A 19743-nucleotide genomic window follows, 5' to 3' on the forward strand; every position below is an offset into this window, starting at 1 on the left:
GCTGTTTCCACAGACTTCTGGCTATATTTGAATTCACAATGCCAGCGTTTTACAAGGTCATATGATGGGGCATTATCACCATAAGTTTCTTTCATTTCATCAAAAGTCTTCTGTGGTGTGCGTTCTTTCAAATACAAAAACCGGATCACTGCTCAACATTCAACAGGCTACATTTCACACCCGACTCAGTTCAAACACCTGTAAAACAGAAACCACAATTAGTTCAGAGCTGTAATTTGCCACATACCCCATAGAAATATAAATCATTGCACATGCAAAATCTCAGCTAGATCAGACAACTGGAAGTGGGTCAGGGGCATTACTTATTGCACACCCCTCATATCACACATGACAAAAATGTAAAAAATTGGTTTTTAAACAGAAATCAATAAAATATTGTAAAAAAAAAATTAATCAAAATGCAGAAGAAATTTCAAGAAATTCACTGAGCTGTGAAATTTTAACACTGTTTGCAGTTACCTATACTAGATGCCCAGCCAGCTATCAATGACGCACTATTAGACAGGTCCTCAAAAGGTTTCCAATCAAATACGTTCTACCTTGTTAACCCTAACCCCTGTCTCATAGCTGCAGTGTTGCACCCCTGTGCTTGTTTTGCAAGGTACTTTAATAGAATGTGCTCCGACAAATTCATAGCACTTGTGCCTTCTTTTAACCCCTGATTAACTCGACAAGCAGCAAAATCCAACCCTTTCACTGTAAAGATCCCCTGATGTTTGAAAGATTTCTTTCCCTGTTTCTCTGACTTTATTAATATGCAGAAATTTAAATGTAACGTGAACAAACATCATGCTTCTAAATTCCCAACTTAATGTCTCTGCAGGCATGGTCCTTAATAGTAGTCCTTTATGTCCCAGTGAAAATGTGCCTTGTTTGAGATTAATAAGAGTTCTAAATAAAATCTACAAGGGTAGATTGTTCTCATTCTGTCAGTTATTTCTGAGTATACGTCTCAGTTTATTATTTTTAGTTACAATCGCCTGTAGTAAGGCTTGAACCTTTAACCTCCTGAACAGATTTTCACATTTAGAAAAGAAAATCCTCTATTCACATGGATTAAATAAAAGGCTCAGTTCAAAATTCCATGTTATAAAGTTCGGCATAAAAGATTCCCAACAAGTTTAACAAGACTGAAGGTCAGAGTTTACATCAGCTGAAACATGAATTCTAGTCTGAATAAATCAGATTCAAAATTTTCATCTGCAATTTTGAAACCTGAAACTTATATATATATATATATATATATATATATATATATATATATTGTTACGATCATGTAAATTAAAAAAATATATCTTGTTCTTCTTTTACTGAGCACTCTTAACCTCGTTAAATTCATTAGTTATCAGTATTGAATACCTTTAACCAAGTATATATACACAATACCATGGGTCTGCTTTCTAGCTGACTACAACGTGGTTGTTTTCAAATCCAACATTAACAAATTCCTATTAAGTCATCCAATTAAGTAATCAGTTTCAGTCCAGATCCTCAAGGTGTCTGTCTTACCATCCACCTTACAGAAATCATTGTCCCTTGTCCTCAAATGACCTTTCTGCCTTGATGAAAGGTAACTAGTTAGCAAAAAAACGAGCTCTCTTAAGGGAATTATGAAAAAGCGATCAATCTAAACAGAAAATTCAATAGTCTGACTTGTGTCGTTGAATACTCTCTAACTGTTTACTGTTTATGCCCACCGATTTGGCATTTATATACAATTTGATTGTCTTCAAGTCCAATGTAAACAAGTTCCTGATGAACCGTCCCCCTAAGTAATCCAATTTACAAAATGTCCACTACTTATGATTACTATGCTATAATTCCCATTGACTAATGTATACCCATTAACCCTTATCCTCAAGTGGCCTCTGGGCCTTGATAAGCGGTGACTCCTTTGTAAAAAAAAAAATTTAAAAAAAAAGCTTATACAGACATCTTCCTCATATTCCATCTTAGCTCAGAGCGAGAAGGCTTTGGCATATTGGAAATAATTCAGAACCTTACTAACATTCCCTATGAAATCCTTTACAAGGATTGTTAACTGAATTATCTCCCCTTTGTAAATTGGCTGTTTGGAATTTCTAAAGCTAGATTTTTTAGATTTAAATTTAATGTCATTTGACAGTTTTACAAGGTTATAAATGCGTTTCCTTCCAAATTAGAAATCAAATTAAAGTTGCTTATGTAGTGTTAAATCTCTCTCTTCAAGGCCACACATGCCACAAACTACGTGTGGAGGATATCGCTGGAACTTTGTATAGGGTGGAGCTTATATAACTTTGCAACCTTGAATGAAATAAGATCTTGAAACCATTTTTTTCTTCCCTGCCTTCTCGTTTCGTAAAAGAAGAATCCATTTTTATTTAGTATTTCTTGTCTATTCGCATTCTATTTTCCTCATAAATCCATTTTTATTTAGTATTTCTTGTCTATTCGCATTCTATTTTCCTCATAAATCCATTTTTATTTAGTATTTCTTGTCTATTCGCATTCTATTTTCCTCATAAATCCTCCAACTTTCTTTGTCGTCTGTTCTGTGTATGTCTTTTTCTTTTTTTTTTCTTTCGTTTTTTCTTTTTCTTTCTTTAAAAAAAATTTATAATTTTTCATTTGGAACTCATTTAGGCTCAACACCGAATTGAAAGAGAATGAGTATATATTGTCCCTATCTACTTGCCTACCCACGAGGGCATTTAGACACAAGATCAGTTTTTAATGTGGGGAAAATTCAGCTTTGCTGTGTATATTTATGCGACCATTCTGCACAAACAGCAGACGGGTTTACTTCTTCAACATCCCCAGCGAATTGAGGCGTTAGGGGTTAGACATTATATCATGATCAGTGTACTATATCTGCCATTTAATATTCTAATAATAAATCAGGGATGAACCTGATTATCTCAAATTGATCATTAAATATAAACTAAATGCCCTTCTATTTGCATGATGCAGGATCAACTCTGAAGTTGTTTTTTTTTTTTTGTTGTTTTTTTTACATAATAGACCATGACGTTAAACCAAAACCACTCTACCACCCCTCACTTTCAACATGGTGCACAATCAGACCATTTCATTTTTACCCTATCTCAATCATGAGTCCTTGATCTCAATATTTCATCTTTTTTTTTTAATGAGATATTGAATGGATTATAATCAATTATAGGAATGAGTTCAAAGACATTGCTTGGATGTTCCAGCAAATCCTCTAGCTACAAAATGTCTTTGTGTGTATTATTACAAGATGTCTTTGTGTGTATAAGAAAAGGTTTTATTAGACAATTACCAAATGTGACGAAATTGAGAAGGTTTGAAAGTTTGCTCAAATGAAAATGTTAAATAGAAATATAAAGATCTATTTAGACTCTGGATCTGATTCATCAATTATTAAGCTTCAAACATGGAAGAAAATCTGGAAGCTTTACTGAGGAAAATTGCCAAAAAATGTAACCAAGATCAAATGAAATTCAAAGACGAATTGCTAATGAAAATCGCTAAAACTGAAATATTTGTTTTAGTTTTTACATTTGTGGGAAAAATTCCTGAGAGACAGCGTGGATGTGACAACACATCTGTTTAGCTATCAGCTGAGATAACGCCATGTCACCCTGCAATGTCTAAGAGTTATTGTGTTGGAATTTGATGCACAATATTAAATGTGGAATATATTTTTTTTTCAAAAATAATTAAACAAAAGCTATTTGTTATGTAGAAGTTAAAAAGAAAATATGCTGAAAATATTAAAGTTGAAGTTATAATAATAATAATTATACAACGAGAAATATATTAAGAAATTTTATTAAAATTTTATTTTCTGATGTCTTTAATTTAACAATGAATTTCAACTTGTAACCTTTCTTTTACCCTTTTTGTGTTTCAACAACCGAGTCTTCATTTTTTTTTTTTTAATGTTTATATTTCCTATGTTGTGTCTATTTTATTGTGTAAATGTTTTTTTATCTATTATTGCAACATTTTATTTGTGCACAATTTCCAATTTCATAAAAATTTTCTTTTCAATCGCATTCTGTCGATCGCCCTTTGATATAATTTCATCTTGAATGACATTTTTGTGTTTCGTTTTTCAAAGCAATTGGAAAAAGAAAGGGAAAACGAAAAGGTATTCATTCTTGTGCTTTTTGGCTTCCATTTTCTATGTCGTATTTTCCTTCTTTTATTTTTCGATATCATTTCTATCGTCTGCTACAGTCTCTTTTCGGTACGTTATGCAATGTCCCACCATAAGTTTAAAGGCGACAAGAATACAATTACAAAAAAATCTCTAGTTCCTGTCACTAATCTATTCAACTGACATGTTTCCATTTTTGGTTTCTTTGGATGCGATAAAACGTAATAAAATAAAAATTGAATTAATTTTGATTCTTCAAATTAATCTTATCTTCAGTATAACACTCACAATATTTCGACCAGTGTAACCTGACTTCTTCAGGTTTATCTTGTCGAATTCAGGAATCTGCTCAGAATTTCGAACAGAAGAAGCCTTTAAAAGAGAGACAATTTCTTATTCTAATCTCATTGTTTGATTACTTAACGTTTTGTTAGACCATCTTAAACCATGGCATAACGGATAAAGTACTAAGTAAAATTCAGTAGCATATTTCTGGAGGTTGATGGTTCAATTGAATGACTCTCAAAGTACAATTGCGAATTACTTAGGCATGGCTGACAGGAACAAGAGCATACTATCCTCATCTTTTATTTAATCTATCGGGGTAGCATGCTCTTGTTCCATCAGACATGATCAGGTAGAAGTGCTAAATAATTTACAAATATATTCTTAGTATCGCCCACACTGTAAATTGAACCTTCAACCTCCAGAAAAGTGTCACAGGAGACTGTTTACTAAAACTTTATCCGTTACACGATGGTTCCTTGCGAAAAATAACTTTTTTTTTCTTGAGTATTATTAGTTCAAAGAAACCAATTAGACAAAATCTGTCAGTGGATGAACTATTTCCAGCAATTTTGTTTCTTTTTCCTCTGGAAATTTTCTATCGTTAATTCTTTATCAGTCGGACTATGTGCTCTAATCTAAATGTTGTCATTTGGATGAAGAAACCAACATACTCACCATTTTTTATCAAAAAAATATGTATCATTTTTTTAATTTAAAAAAAATTTTTTTTATGCATACACTCTGTTGAAAATAACAATATAAATTATGTTTCGACATTGTCCGCATTAATATTCATATAAAATATCGAAATTAGTAAAGATTAAGAAATAAGGAGGGAAACATCTTAACCTGGAAAGTTACAAAAGGAAAAATTAATGCATAAATCTATACAGAAAGAATGAGAATAATACGAAAGAAAACGTCTCTTCATTTAAGATATGGAGGGAAAGGTCTGACTTGCTATTTGCTTTCTTATAAATAAAGAACAAGAAAAGGCCTACCAATCGATATAGGAAGCAGAAAAAAATGTCTTGTTATGGAAATAGTGAAAGATTTCTTTCCAAAATTATTATTTAAAAAGACTTACAATTTGCTTTCTGTTTTTCTTTAAAAACTTGAAATGGTTTGGCTTGGCAGTTTGTTTTTTTTTTGTTTTTTTGTTTTTTTTGTTACTTGCTGACGTTTATGTGATGGGATGGATATATATTTATTCATATCCAAATACATATTAGTCTTTGTTATAGAATGGAGGGCAAAGTATGCAGAAATGTTGAGTCCATAAAGCATCATAACAACATATTAAGAGTCTGGTCACATCTTTGAAAACATTATTTCATGAGGTTAATTTAAAGATTTTAAAAAACGAAAAAATGTGAAATATTTCATTTAAATAAAAGAATTTTTATTTTGAGACTTTTGATGTAATACACCTGTTTTTCAAAGAAGACTGTTCGTCTTGTAGTTTTTGTTGTTGTTTTTTGGTGTGTTTTTTTTTTGTTAAATTTTTCATTTTTCTGGAGGTATTAATCCCAATGGATCAGCCCATAAGGGGGGGGTTGATGTTATTGACAGTTGTTGCCTTTGAAAAAGATCTTACATTGAAAGTCTCAGAAAAAAATTTTTTCAATCATTTAAATAACTTTTTAATGGTACAAAAACTGTGAAAATAATATAAAGAACAAACCCTAGAGCCCCCTTTCACCAACAAACTCATCAGGAGTTAATTGTTGGTTTGAAAGATCTAAGAGACAATCAAATTAACACGTAAGAGCAAATATGCAGAGATATGAGTAAAAAGAAAAGAGGGAAAGGGGGGAAGAAAAGTTGACTGAGAATTCGCATGGAACATATCCTTTAATAAAATATTTTATAATATTTGGTTTTCTAAAATTTTCAAATTAATCTAATTTTTTTATCTTCGAATACGAAATCAATGAGCAAATATGGATATTTAAATTAACAGTAAATTCCACAACTTGGCCGTTAGCCTCGATGGTTGAGTAATTAACGTGTATCCTAGCTATTAAGGTGTTTATAAAAAATTGTTTAACAAATTTTTAATCAATTTTAGTTTGTACGTTTTGGATTGTGTGTTGCTATTCTGTAAAGACCCAGGTTACATCCTTAATTGAAACATTAACTGTGGGTTACTTTTCGCATTAATTCTAATTATTCAATTAAAAGGATCTTTTAAATAGATGAATGATTTATTCATGTTATTGCACTTGATCGTCCAGTGAGCTGCAAAGTCAAAGGGGAAATGGAGAGGAAGAGAGTCAGTTCCTTATTTTAAGCGGAATACTTAAATCTAAATTGCTCCAGACAAGGCATGAACCCACTTGATGTAAGGAGCTAAAGAGAAAAAAAAACAAATTACTTCAATCTCAGAAGCTATCTACCGATAAGTGTTAGATGGGTGGATTCCAATTTAAAAAAAAAAACAGCAATTCTTACCCCTTTGTAAGAAACATTGCTCATCGAATGTGAGGACTAAAGGACAAAATGAAGGAAGTGAGTTTACAGGGCTGCTGAAAGTAAACAAAAGGTTACTTAACGCTTTGGTAGACTATCTTCAAAACGTCTTTGTTTCCAGTGAGATATGAAAAATTGGCAACCACCATTCTCTCAATCGTATATTTGACATTTTTTTGCCACTTAATTTTTCTCACTCGCTATTATCACAAATTCGCATGAAGGATCAAACACGTAACTTGTTTGCGATCTTTATCTAAAACACATCCTATTTACAACACCATGCCAGCTCCATCTGAGCAAATATATTTAAACTGATATTTATACTAGTTGACATACCCTATAACATTTAACATTGGGCACAGATTCAGATCTTGTCGGGGGTTCTGTATTTTTCTCAAGTATTTATTTTGGTTGATTTTGTAGCTTTACGTTGTATACATGGTTGATATAAATGTATATAATTAAAAAATGATCCTTCCTGATAAATACGTATCGACATTCAGTTTCATTAAATATTGCACAATTTTCTGTTATTTATTCATGTCATTAAAAATTAAACTCTCATCAATTTGTATCAATTCCAATCCAAATACACTTGATTTTTTTTTCTTTTCATTTCTATATTAATTTCCTCTCTTCATATTTTGAATGGCTTTCATATTAAATGGCTTACAGTAATTTTTTTACTTTTTTCTGTGAAAAAGAATTTCGTTTATATTTTTATTTTTGCGTTTTCAATTTTATCCTATTTATGGCTTTTTAATGAGTTTTCTTGTTATTTCTCTTTCTTTTAATATTTTGGCGTCGCTTTTCTTCATGTTTCTATTTTCGGCTTTTTCATGTATTTTATTCTCAGTTTTTTTTGGTTTTTTTCTTTATATTTATTATATCAGGTTTTCTACATTTTGTGTGTGTGTGTGTGTGTGTGTGTGTGTGTGTGTGTGTGTGTGTGTGTGTGTGAGTGAGTGAACAAACAAACAAACAAACAAACAAACAAACAATTAATTTTATTGGTGCAACTTTATTATAGTATGTCATCCAACCCAATCGTTTATTTTTTAACAAAGACATTTGAGGGAAAAACATTATTACATACTTACATGTCATGTTAGAATTAGTAAAAATTTATGAAATATCGTCCAGTAGAAAACGTGCTAGAACTAATGTTCGGAAAAAAAAAAAAGCATGTATTATTGAGAATAAGCAAGATGGTCGACTTAAAAGCAGTTATCTCCCCCTGATTTCAAGCATTTTTGATTAACATTTTTAGGGTTAATTTACAGTCAAATTGCAACTATGAAAAATTCTGTTTTTACTTATTATTTTTCTACTGAACCATTTTTCATTTTTGGAATTTATGCTAATTTTGGCATGACACGTTTTTCTCTGAAATGCATTTTTTTAAGACACTATAGTAAAGTTGCACCATGTTTTTGGGGGGGGGGGATTGTAAATGTATTCATTATTTAATATCACTTATGTGTTGTTTTATTGTTTTTTTTTTTAGGTAAATACTCAGTTGAAATTTGTTTTTAATCAAACTTATAAATGGTTTAGTCTAATCTTTCTCAAGAAAATGTTTCTTTAATTCTATGTATTTTCATTATTTTACATTTTTTTTTAATTATCAATTTTGTTATAAATAAGTTGAATCAAAAATAGTAGCATTTGTTATGAGATAAAGTTTTTATTTCAAGTTCTCCATTTCTCCAGTGAGATTTTTTCCATTTTCTTCTTCCCCCCCCCCCATAAATTAAAAAAAAAAATTTAATCTTGTAAATTTGTTCTGTTTAATCCTTGCTTTTACCTTCGAACACTGTCGTTTTGTGTCTGCTCTAGCAATGGTCCATGGAGTCCCACTCTATCTGGTTTGTTATAGTTTCTTAGAAAATGAAAGAAATACTAAAAATTAACTAGGAAAATTATTCTTGGTAAATCCATTTTTTTTTTAATTTAAGCGCTTTCAATCTATTTCCAGTTTTATGTCTAACAAATAAAAATGAAAAATAATTTGTCTTTTTGTATGTTTATTAAAACTATAAATTTTCAACCTCAAAGCTGCAAACACTTGTTTTTGAAAAAAGTCATTGATTTCTTATCAAAAATCAATGACAAATAAAATCCGTTTCAAATTTACAATTTTGAAAAATGTATTTGTATTATTTGGATTCTTCAGAATGTTTTCATCTTGAGTGTTATTCTTACAAGTCTTTGACTTTAGGCCTTCTTCAAGTGTATCTAGTTGAACTCTGAAATCTGCATAAAATTTCTAACAAAATCCTTTATCTAAGTAAATCATACATTTATTTTGTGCACACGTCCACGTACTTGCATACTGTCTTAATGTGTTTATACGGATTCACCTGTTTCTATTTACTTGCCTCCCCCCGAGGGCAGAGTTAGACACAATGTCGGTTTTTAATGTGGTGAAATCCAGCTCCCCAAAAAGGGACACTCTGGATAAGAACAAAAATAAAAATTCTCAGTCATGAAGGATTTCTACTTTACTGACCGAGGACAGAAAAGATGAAGTGTAACATCAGAACAGATACTACACTGTGTTCCTAACCAAACCTGTTTGTGTCTGTGTATGTTCCTCCCTACTTGTCTTCCATTGTGTGCATCTATCTACATACATAAACATCAAGATTCATAAGTAAATCTTAACTCGTCTCTAAATCTCAGATTCTATGAATCGTTTTTGTATTTCCTCTGATTTCTATTCCATTACGTTTTGACCCGACACACACACACACACACACACACACACACTTTTTGTCCCATAAATGAATGCAAACGTTTTTCTTTACAAACTTTATTTGTTTCCGTTTTTAAAGCAAGCTGAAAAAGAGAGAGAAAAGGAAAAAGAAAGGGAAAAAGAAAGGGAAAAAGAAAAGGTATTTTTGGTCGTGTCTGTTTGTTTTTGTTACTTGGAAAATTTCTTTCTTTTATGTTCAAAATTGCATTTTCTTTATTCCATCTTTCATCAATTTTAAATCAAATTATTTTTTTATTTCTTAAGAATTAAAGAAAAAATTTCCTTCAATTCTTGGTTGGAAAAGGCTAAAAAAAAAAAAAAATGAATAAAACGGTTTTTATTTCTTGACGTTGTTACCATTATTTTGTCTTTTTGTGGTCTTTCTGTTGTTGTCGTTTAGATTTGAAACTTATTTTACCATTTTCGGTTAATTCTATGTTTTCAAAAACTTTGTTGGTCATGTATTTTTTGGGTTTTTTTTCATTAAATGTTTCTTATTTTAATATTTATCGTTGATGTCGTTTCTAGTCTTATTTCGCTTTATAAGTATTTGAATACATTTTTCTATTTTTATTTTTAATTTTTTGTCTTTCTAATTTGTGATGTTTATATCAACAAAAGTTCCTTCATAATTTCACATTATTGAATTTCAATTAACTTAGTATTTTTATAAAAAGATATTTTTTAGTTATATTACTTGTATTGATCAAACTATAGTTCTCATCTTGAGTGTTATTTGTGCAACGTTTCGATCAAATTGTTTACAAACCACAACCTACATGCCTGATGACGGTCGAATCATTCCACAAATAAAACATCAATTTAATCAATACAAGTGATAGAAACAATCAATCCTCATCTCAAAAATTCAGAACTTTAATATTTTAAGTTAACTGAGTTATAGAGAAGCTAAGTGTTATGCTCCCAGCTGCATCTGTGTAAGTAAAGAATCTAAACCAAATACTTTTGTGGACATTAAAGTCATTGGTCAAGATCAAAGTGTAGTATCTGTTCTTCAGATGCTGCAAGCTATGACTAGCTAGGACTAGCTATGACTAGCAAAGACCAGATGTGGGGGCAGCTCCACATGCCTGACCTTTAACCAGCTCCCATTTCCCACCTCTCGGGAGCTGGTCCCCCTTTTCCCTTCCCCCTCCCTTCACTCCTCACATTAAAAATCGGCCTTGTGCCTAATTTGCTCGGTGGGGGAGCAAATAAATACCATCTGTTCTTCAGATGCTGCACTTCCATTTCTTGTTCTCTTTCGGTGAAGGATCAGTCCTTCACGACTGAGACAATTTTTTATTTTTGTACCTTTTCTCCACGTTAAAAAACGACCCTGGTGTCTAACTCTGTCCCGTGGGGAGGCATAGTAAATAGGTACATGTACTTGCGCGCTAGTATCAAGAGAAAGTGCTGTATCTATACTGTCAGAGACTTGGTTGATTAGAGTACAGTCCTGAGTCGAGGGAGAGCGCTAGAGAAAATATAAGTATGTTGCAGGTTAAGTTTAAAGCACATAAAGGCCGGTTGTCAGATTCTAGTTTGGATTCTCTAGTCAAGGGGAGGGTGTTTCGAATATAGACTTAGTCTGTCCATATGTTTGTCCGAGTCCTTATGGCAGAGTGGGAGATAACCAGGCATGTTAGAGGGGATGGAGGAGTGTAGGTTAGTTTCACTTAGTGCCAAAATATCCGGGGTGTTTGTTAGAAGAAATGATTCAACATCATCTAAATTAGTTCTAAGCCCACGGATGTTCGTGAATGCAAGCCTCAAGGGAAGAGACAAATTGGTTTTAAGTTTAAGCCTTGTTTAATCATAATTTTTGACTGAACTGCCTTTTTATTTTATTTAAAAATTTTGAGTTTAAGGATGAGAGGTGCTGAACAAAGTGGATGTGCATAATACGAAACACGCAACACCAAAAGTAGACCATCAGCCGACTCTTCGTCCACAGGATTGTGGCCTCAGGGAAAGCCCACCGGAGATTAAAGCAGGGTCCCTTTCCATGCGTGGCATGGCACTACAACCATCCCAATATTATACAACTGATGATGGAGCAGCCGTTCTAAGCACTACCAAAGAGTTAGGGCACCTGTACTATCAGTTGGAAAATTTAAATGTGATATTCGTTTTCAGCACACCCAAAAACTATACAAAAAAAGTTTTTTTAAGTAGGTTTTGTGTTTATCTACCAGGCCACAATAAACCACATCCCTTAAAAAAAAACAGACCCCCCCCCCATGGTGGCCAAAAAGTGAGTGTTCATTTTACGTTAAGTTAATATAGAAAAGTGATCCCCCCCCCAACTAAAACTATGTGTGACCTTAAGGGCTGTTATATAGCCCACTACACAATTCAGGTCATTACTTTTCCAACAAGCTTTTATTTATTAAATTCTGATCAATAGTTGCTGAGATTTTGAACTTATAAAATTGCCAAAATATATATATATATATATATATATATATATATATAAATATATACACACACATACTAGTAGCAGCCAAATTGAATATTGAAATGCTTATGTGTTTGATTCTATGAGACGAAACTACATAAAAATTTGCTGGCTTTTTGAAGATTATAATACTATTCTATGATTAAAATTTTATGAAAATTGGTAAAAAAGAACCTATATTTACAAACTAATAAAATATGGTCAAATTTGCCTACATTTTTGTATATATATAGTGTCCTGGCAAACCAGCTTCAGTTTTGCTGCTTTGGGATGAATTTTGCTTAGGGTTTTTTTTTGGGGGGGGGGGTGCTTTGTCTTTCTTGTGGCGTTGCCAGGCTACTAATAAAAAAACTGCATTCTTTACAGATGCAACATATATATATATATATATATATATTGTTTTAACAAAAACCAAGACTTCAAAGAATGCGTTGACAGCAACAAATAGTGTATTTCATCGTTAGTTACATTGGATCCATGAAGGATACAGTGTTCTAGATAGATTTTTAGTAGGAGAGCTTGACGTGTGTATATATATATATATATATATATATATATATATATATATATATATATATATATATATATAAAACTGAAACCAACATTAAAACCTCTGAACGATAATTTATTTCACTCAATACATATAATATAAATATGTCTAGACTAAGAAAAGATAATAGCTAGAGTAATGAAAACAGATGCAAAGTGAAAATTGATTTGCTTTTTGCCCTTTCATTTTTATCACTTTGCCATTCGGAAATCTTAAGTGGGTACATATAACTTGTATATATACAACTTGTGATTGAAATAGAAATTGGCAGCACCCTTTTTCACTGACACCGTAATTTGTACCAACTCTTAACTTTGATGTCTTTTTTTTTTTTTGCTGCCAAACATTCAACTTGCTTTTCTCTACAATCTGTCTTTAAAGCAGCTGACCCTTTCATATGCAAATTAATGCATTTATATTTTTAAACCACAATGAGATACCAATTACTCTTTTGTCCTTGATTTTTCATCTCCCTAACAAGTTGATGGCGCCCTGCATCAACTTTTCTTTTAAACTCTCAAGCTACTGCTTTCTCCTTATGAATCCTGGCATTTATGGTTAAAAAATTTTTTTATTTTCATTTTCTTGTTGAAATTTTGGTCACTTGATGTTCAATTTTCACCCCAAAACGTTTAATTCTGTTTCATTTGTCTAAATTTGTTTATTTTTTTTCTTTTCCATTTTTGTTTAAAGCAAGCAGAAAAAGATAAGGTACCTCACTTTTGCGGTTGGATGAAACAATTTCTATTTCACGTATATATATATATATATATATATATATATATATATATATATATATATATATATATGTGTGTGTGTGTTTATGTGATTTATTGTTTGGTATATTTCTGTTGTGTAAACAGCTGCAAACATAATTTTTATATACAAACTCTCCTTTCATTTCAATTTTCTTCTGGAAAAATTATATATATATATATAATTTTTTTTCTAGGACTAAGGACGATAACTTGATTCACACTTATTTTATGCTTTTTATTTTTATTATTTTTTAGATAATCAAAGTAATTTTTATTTATCTATTTTTTTAAGTAATATATTTAAAATAAAGTTGTTTTTTTTTTTTGTGTTGCCATCCTGGACGTATAAGGTTCGGGATTAATAACGGGCAAACTTAGGAGTCAATGGAGGGGGATAGCGCGCACACACACATACATTAATTTATAAAGAATACAAAATCGTCTGTGTGTCAACCCATGAAAAAAAAAAAAATACTGTATGTCTTATCAAAATGAATTATCGTTCTTGGTTTCTAAGAATAGACTTTCACTGATATTTTTGATTTGAATGTGTAGATGTTGTGAATATGTGTGTTAATGTCTGTTGTTGTGTTGTGCTTTAAAGATTTCTGTCTGCAACCACCACCACAACAAATCAAATAATTGAATAAAATCTTGAAACAAACAAAAAAAAATCAACTCAATGTTGTAATCAAGAAAATTATAAATTTTTTAGCGACCGTTTTGTAGTTGAAATTTTACAACACCACCATTATTTTCATCTTCTAGAATTACAAATTGACAAAAATGTTTCTCCTCATTTCAGAAAGATGTCACTTTATTACTGATGATTCATTTCCTTCTCCCACATTTGTTTACAAATTTAACAATCCTTTACATAGGGTGATTATGGCTAAAACAATTATCTTTACTAGCGGGACCTGTGGAAATTCCACAGCGCCATCTTTCATATGTAATATATTGCTGCTGGGCATTCTGTGCACGCTCAGCATGAATGGAAACCCCCACAATATTATTGTAGCCCTTTTGTTAAAACTGTAAAAGTATCTAATTAATTTAATTTAGTGTCAGAATATATCTGGTTATTATGGTTTATCGTCAATATCCTTATAGGAGTCTGTGACATATTCTATGGACGCCTAGCATAAATGGAAACTCTATGATATCATTATATCATCTTTAGACAGAACAGATACTACCTTTGGATTCTAACCAGAAGACAAAAAAAAGGTATCTTTTAGTTTCAAGTACAGCCCAAAAGCGACATCATTTAATTTTATTTTAAAAAAATTTTTATGTTGTATCTTCAGTGATCGGGAGATCCTGTTTATTAAAAAGGAGGACAGAAGGTAATAACATGCTACGAACATTAAATTAGCATATCTATTTAGTAATTTTATGTTTGTAGTATGTAATCACCTTCTGTCCTCCTTTTTAATAAACAGGATCTCCTGATCAAATAATTTATAATCTGGAAACTGTGACACACATACATACTGTGGTATTAATATATAGATAACTTATTTTTTTATGATGTCACAAAAATTGAATATTAACCGATTCTTCTCCTGTTTTTGCTTTTGAATGACATATTTATTATACAAAGAAAAGTTGTCTTTTCTGTCTGTCCAGCTAAAACTCAAAAACTACTAAAGATACATTTACAAAGTCAGAATATTCTGATTTAGAGTCACCTTGAGAAGTTTCTGAAAGATCTGTATGATCAATTTAGAAAAGTTTAATATTTGTGTATTTATTGTTTTGGGGCTTTTTTTTTTTTTTTTAATAATAATGTTAATGACTGAAGTCTTTTCTAAACACACCAACAACTTTCTCGTAACAGTTACAATAAACTGCATCCTAATCTAATATGACAGTTGAAAATTTTAAGAAAATAAAATTTTTACACTATTTATAAATTGTTACAAAATGTTTCATTTTTCGTTTATTGCCAAGAAAATATTGACTTTGTAAAAATCTGTCAAATTCATAACAGACGTGTTTAGAAGATGTCCTTTTTTATGTTTACAGTCTGAATTTTTGTTTCTTTTTTAACATTTGATGAATTAATTTCAAAGAATAAACTTATAATGGTGCTTGTTCAGTATTCTCCCCAATGAAAAAAATAAAAAATGTATGATGCATGTACTTTTGATAGAAAGAAAATGCTGTATTCCAAAAATCATGTAAATTGATGATATAGTTTTATTTTTAAATATATCATTTTATGGCTAACCAAGGAGCGACTGTCACATGACACCAGTTTGAAACCTGCTCCAAGGAACAAAGGAGAAAATGCCAAGCAATTCAAACATTTTTTTTTTTCAGTCTTATAGTACCTGCAAATTCCTGTAATTCACTTTGAAATTATTTTATTTATAAAAATAAAACTATCTGATCATATTACATGACTTTTGGAATATGCTATTTTATTTTCATCATTGATACATGACATCATAAAGATTTTTTTTTTTATTTTATGTTTTTTATATGGGCTAACTCTAGATAAGCACCCCAATGATAAAATATATATTTTAAAAAATTGAGCCCCTCCTACCTAGAATGTATGACCATTATGCCATAACATATTTCGTTTATCAGCAAGTCCAGCTCCATCTTTATAACATTTACATTCATCGCATAAAATTTACCTCAAATGAAGTCAGTTTTATTTCTTGCTTAGAAAAAAAAAAATGGTGAAAAAAATACAGTAACTTTTGGTTTTTGTACAGAATTTCCCGTACATCAAAAAACAAAAGTAAAGAAAAATCTGTATCATGTTCTTGACAAAGTGAAAATATCATATTCCAAAAATCACGTGAATTGATCAAGTAGTTTTATTTTTATAAAGGAAATCATTTTTAAGCAATTAATGGGAATTCATAAGCATTATAACGAATCTTGCCGGTTTGACTTGAGTTATCTCCCTTTGTTTCTGTAGAGGTGGAATCGAGCCCAAGATGCCTAGTTATAAGACTGGAATGGTCTTGGCGTCACACTCCTATAGAAATAGATTCGCCTGCTTACATGAGAGGCGAGACCAGGCTACTTAAACAAGACATTTACGGCAACGAGGGTTCTCAAATACACATCATCTTGCCGATACTTTATATGGCGTTGCCAATATAGGAAACTTGTTAGAAACAACGTTGGAATATGGACGAACAAACACAGCAGACATTACTTCAGCAGATCCTCGAGCATCAAAGTAACCGGCAGTATAATGTACGCATTGATGGGAGTAACCAGGTAACCTGTTGCAATCGCAGATTCCTCCGAAGAATAAACTCAGTCGTAGATACCCTTTCTCACTCAATACCTGAGGAGCCCCCAGGAATGTTGGATACCATAGACAACTTAACAGGGTCCGAAATACTGGGAGAATGGTCCACCATGGATACAGATCAACATCAGCCCGAAACATCCGACACTCTGCCAGAACAGATGGAGGTTGATAACACAGCATCCACTGGGATGACCACCCAAGAACCTATGCCCACAGACATGGGGCACATCACACGACTATGCAAGAGCCTCAAAACATTGAACCACAATGTGAGTATCTTGTGGCCCCGGTAGGGGGAGGGTATGTAGAGGTGGAATCGAACCCAAGATGCCCAGTTACAAGACTGGAATGGTCTTGGCGTCACACCCCCATAGAAGTAGACTCGCCCGCTTACATGAAAGGCGAGAATGAGCTACTTAAACAAGACATTCACAGCAACGAGCATGCTCTCAAATACACGCTGTCTTGTCGATACTTTACAGTTTCTTCAAATTGTTTTAAAAATGGCAGCCGACACAGTTACTGCCGGATATTTGTGAAATTTGATTTTCATATTTAAAAATAAAATTACTTCATCAATTTGCGTGATTTTTAGAATGATCTATTTGTTTTGTCACAGCTACATACATTTACAGATTTTTCGTTAAGTTTTTTTCCTCATTATAGAGGGGATTCTGGACAAGATGGACAAGGATCTCAGTTTTAATATAGTTATAGAAATTTGATTCTTAAATCAATTCACAGAGAACATATTTTAAAAGCATTTTATTTATTTATTTATTTCATCTTTTCAAATGAGGATTTTTTTTTGTTTCATTTTTATTTTACTTTTTCTTGAAGACTGGAACTATGAGCGATCTCCGCCAGTCTCTTGGTGATATCTTCTTGTCTTTGACTGGTTCCAAAATGGTGTGGTATGTTCCTCCCACACCGCCATCCAAAAACCCGGTTGGTAGTGTTTTATTCTTCAGTTTGTTTGTTTGTTTGTGCGTGCCTTTATGCCCTTCCCTCATCCCTTTCTGAATATAAGCGGAGTTGCTACCCTTGAATACGTGAGATTCTCTTTATCAAATATCGTCAGTTGATGTTACTCAGTCAAGACCAAAAGGGGAAGAAGGCGGTTTTGTTGCAATAGAATTCTAGAAACAGATGTTCAAATTGGTTGAATAAAACTTGGGGAAAGGTATTAACCCCCTTATTCCTCCCAGTTCTTTTTATAATTCGTTTCCAAAAGTAAAACATTTGAGAAAATGCCTCCCAGCATTAACTGACCATAAAGGTTGATATGGTATTAAAAAAAAATAACCTGATCAGTTATAACAAATAACTTTGATGTACGTACAAGTGACAGAATGGAAATATCACACACCAAAAATAATTTTATTATTGGAATCCTTTGAGATGAGTAATTTGTTTATTCATTTGCAAACTATTATCCTCATCTTCATAATTGTTGTTTTACGTTTATGGCCATCGTCAGGTGGTTAACCACAACGGGATATGAATGCTGAATCTCTTAACTGCATCTTCGGTAATTACTGCCTTACATAGTTGCTGTCATCTCATCACATTTTGGCCAACTAATCCTCTGGCCTGCTTTGAGTAGGATTGAAGCCGCTATCTTCAGACAATGCTCACCTGGAACCATAGAGACTCAACGCCTCTATCCTCTGCACCACGGCCCCGGGCTGAAGGTAGCGGTTTCAATCCTACCCAAAGCCAGCCAAAGGATTAGTTGGCCAAAATGTGGTGAGACAACAATAATTATGGAAGGCAGTATTTACTGAAGATACAGTTAAGACTCAGCATTCCTATCTTTATGGTTAACCACCTAATAAAGGCGAGAGGAACAGTTGGCCGAAACGTGGTGAAGCAAAAACTATGAAGATGAGAATAGCAATCAGCAAATAAATAAATATTTATTTAAATATTTAAATAAATATTTAAATAAATATTTAAATAAATATTTAAATAAATATTTAAATAAATATTTAAATAAATATTTAAATAAATATTTAAATAAATATTTAAATAAATATTTAAGTAAATATTTAAGTAAATAAATAAATATTTAAATAAATATTTAAATAAATAAATAAATATTTAAGTAAATATTTAAGTAAATAAATAAATATTTAAATAAATATTTAAATAAATAAATAAATATTTAAATAAATAAATAAATATTTAAATAAATATTTAAATAAATATTTAAATAAATAAATAAATATTTAAATAAATATTTAAATAAATATTTAAGTAAATAAATAAATATTTAAATAAATATTTAAGTAAATAAATAAATATTTAAATAAATATTTAAATAAATAAATAAATATTTAAATAAATATTTAAATAAATATTTAAGTAAATAAATAAATATTTAAATAAATATTTAAATAAATAAATAAATATTTAAATAAATATTTAAATAAATAAATAAATAAATAAATAGACCAAAAATTATGTAAATTGATCAAGTAGTTTTATTTTTAAACAAGAAAATCAAATTTTGTGGCCAAACAAACAGCAGCGATATTTTGAAAAAAGTTTGAAGGAATAAAGGAAATAGTTCCAAATAATTCAAACTTGCAAGATTTTAAAATGCCATTAAAATTGAAAAACTAAAAGTAATTTATAAAACTACTTGATCAATTTACATGATTTTTGGCATACAATATTTTTTTCCATCACAGGTATATACATCATACAGAGTTTTCTTTTTGTTTTCATGGGTGGCGCGATCTACGACAAGTCACAAGTTCAATAATTACATTATCGTTTATTGATTAAATTATTAATTGAACCAAATTGTTATAAACAATGGCCAATTGTTTGTTTAATCACCATTTGCAAAATGATTGCGTGTAAAAATCTTCCAAAATTTTCAGTCTTTTAATTGAGAATTTACTCAGAATTTGAAGCCAGTTGTAATGCCATTCTATTTAGCATTTAAAATGCTTCCAAATTTGTTTAAAATTTCAAAGGATCATGAAATAAGTTGTCATTTATTTTTGTCA

At 31.0% G+C, this 19743-nt stretch overlaps 1 protein-coding gene across 29 annotated transcripts in view; it reads left to right on the forward strand.

Annotated features, from left to right (window-relative positions):
- The window catches only part of LOC145301788 (uncharacterized), a 533649-nt gene that overhangs the window by 299026 nt on the left and 214880 nt on the right, over positions 1-19743 (forward strand). For 6 of the 29 annotated variants that reach the window (XM_080144599.1, XM_080144601.1, XM_080144602.1 and 3 more), the window contains 4 exons: positions 4109-4138; positions 9748-9807; positions 13373-13390; positions 17564-17671. The exons of 2 other annotated variants lie outside the window; for them this stretch is intronic. In XM_080144599.1, coding sequence (XP_080000725.1) covers positions 4109-4138; positions 9748-9807; positions 13373-13390; positions 17564-17671 — 216 coding nt within the window. The remainder of the gene's footprint in view (positions 1-4108; positions 4139-9747; positions 9808-13372; positions 13391-17563; positions 17672-19743) is intronic. 21 more of the 29 variants (XM_080144608.1, XM_080144611.1, XM_080144622.1 and 18 more) reach the window with 9 other exon arrangements.

Source organism: Euprymna scolopes, chromosome 2 (assembly GCF_053919585.1).
Source record: "Euprymna scolopes isolate OS-2025 chromosome 2, ASM5391958v1, whole genome shotgun sequence".
Taxonomy (NCBI): Eukaryota; Metazoa; Mollusca; class Cephalopoda; order Sepiida; family Sepiolidae; genus Euprymna; species Euprymna scolopes.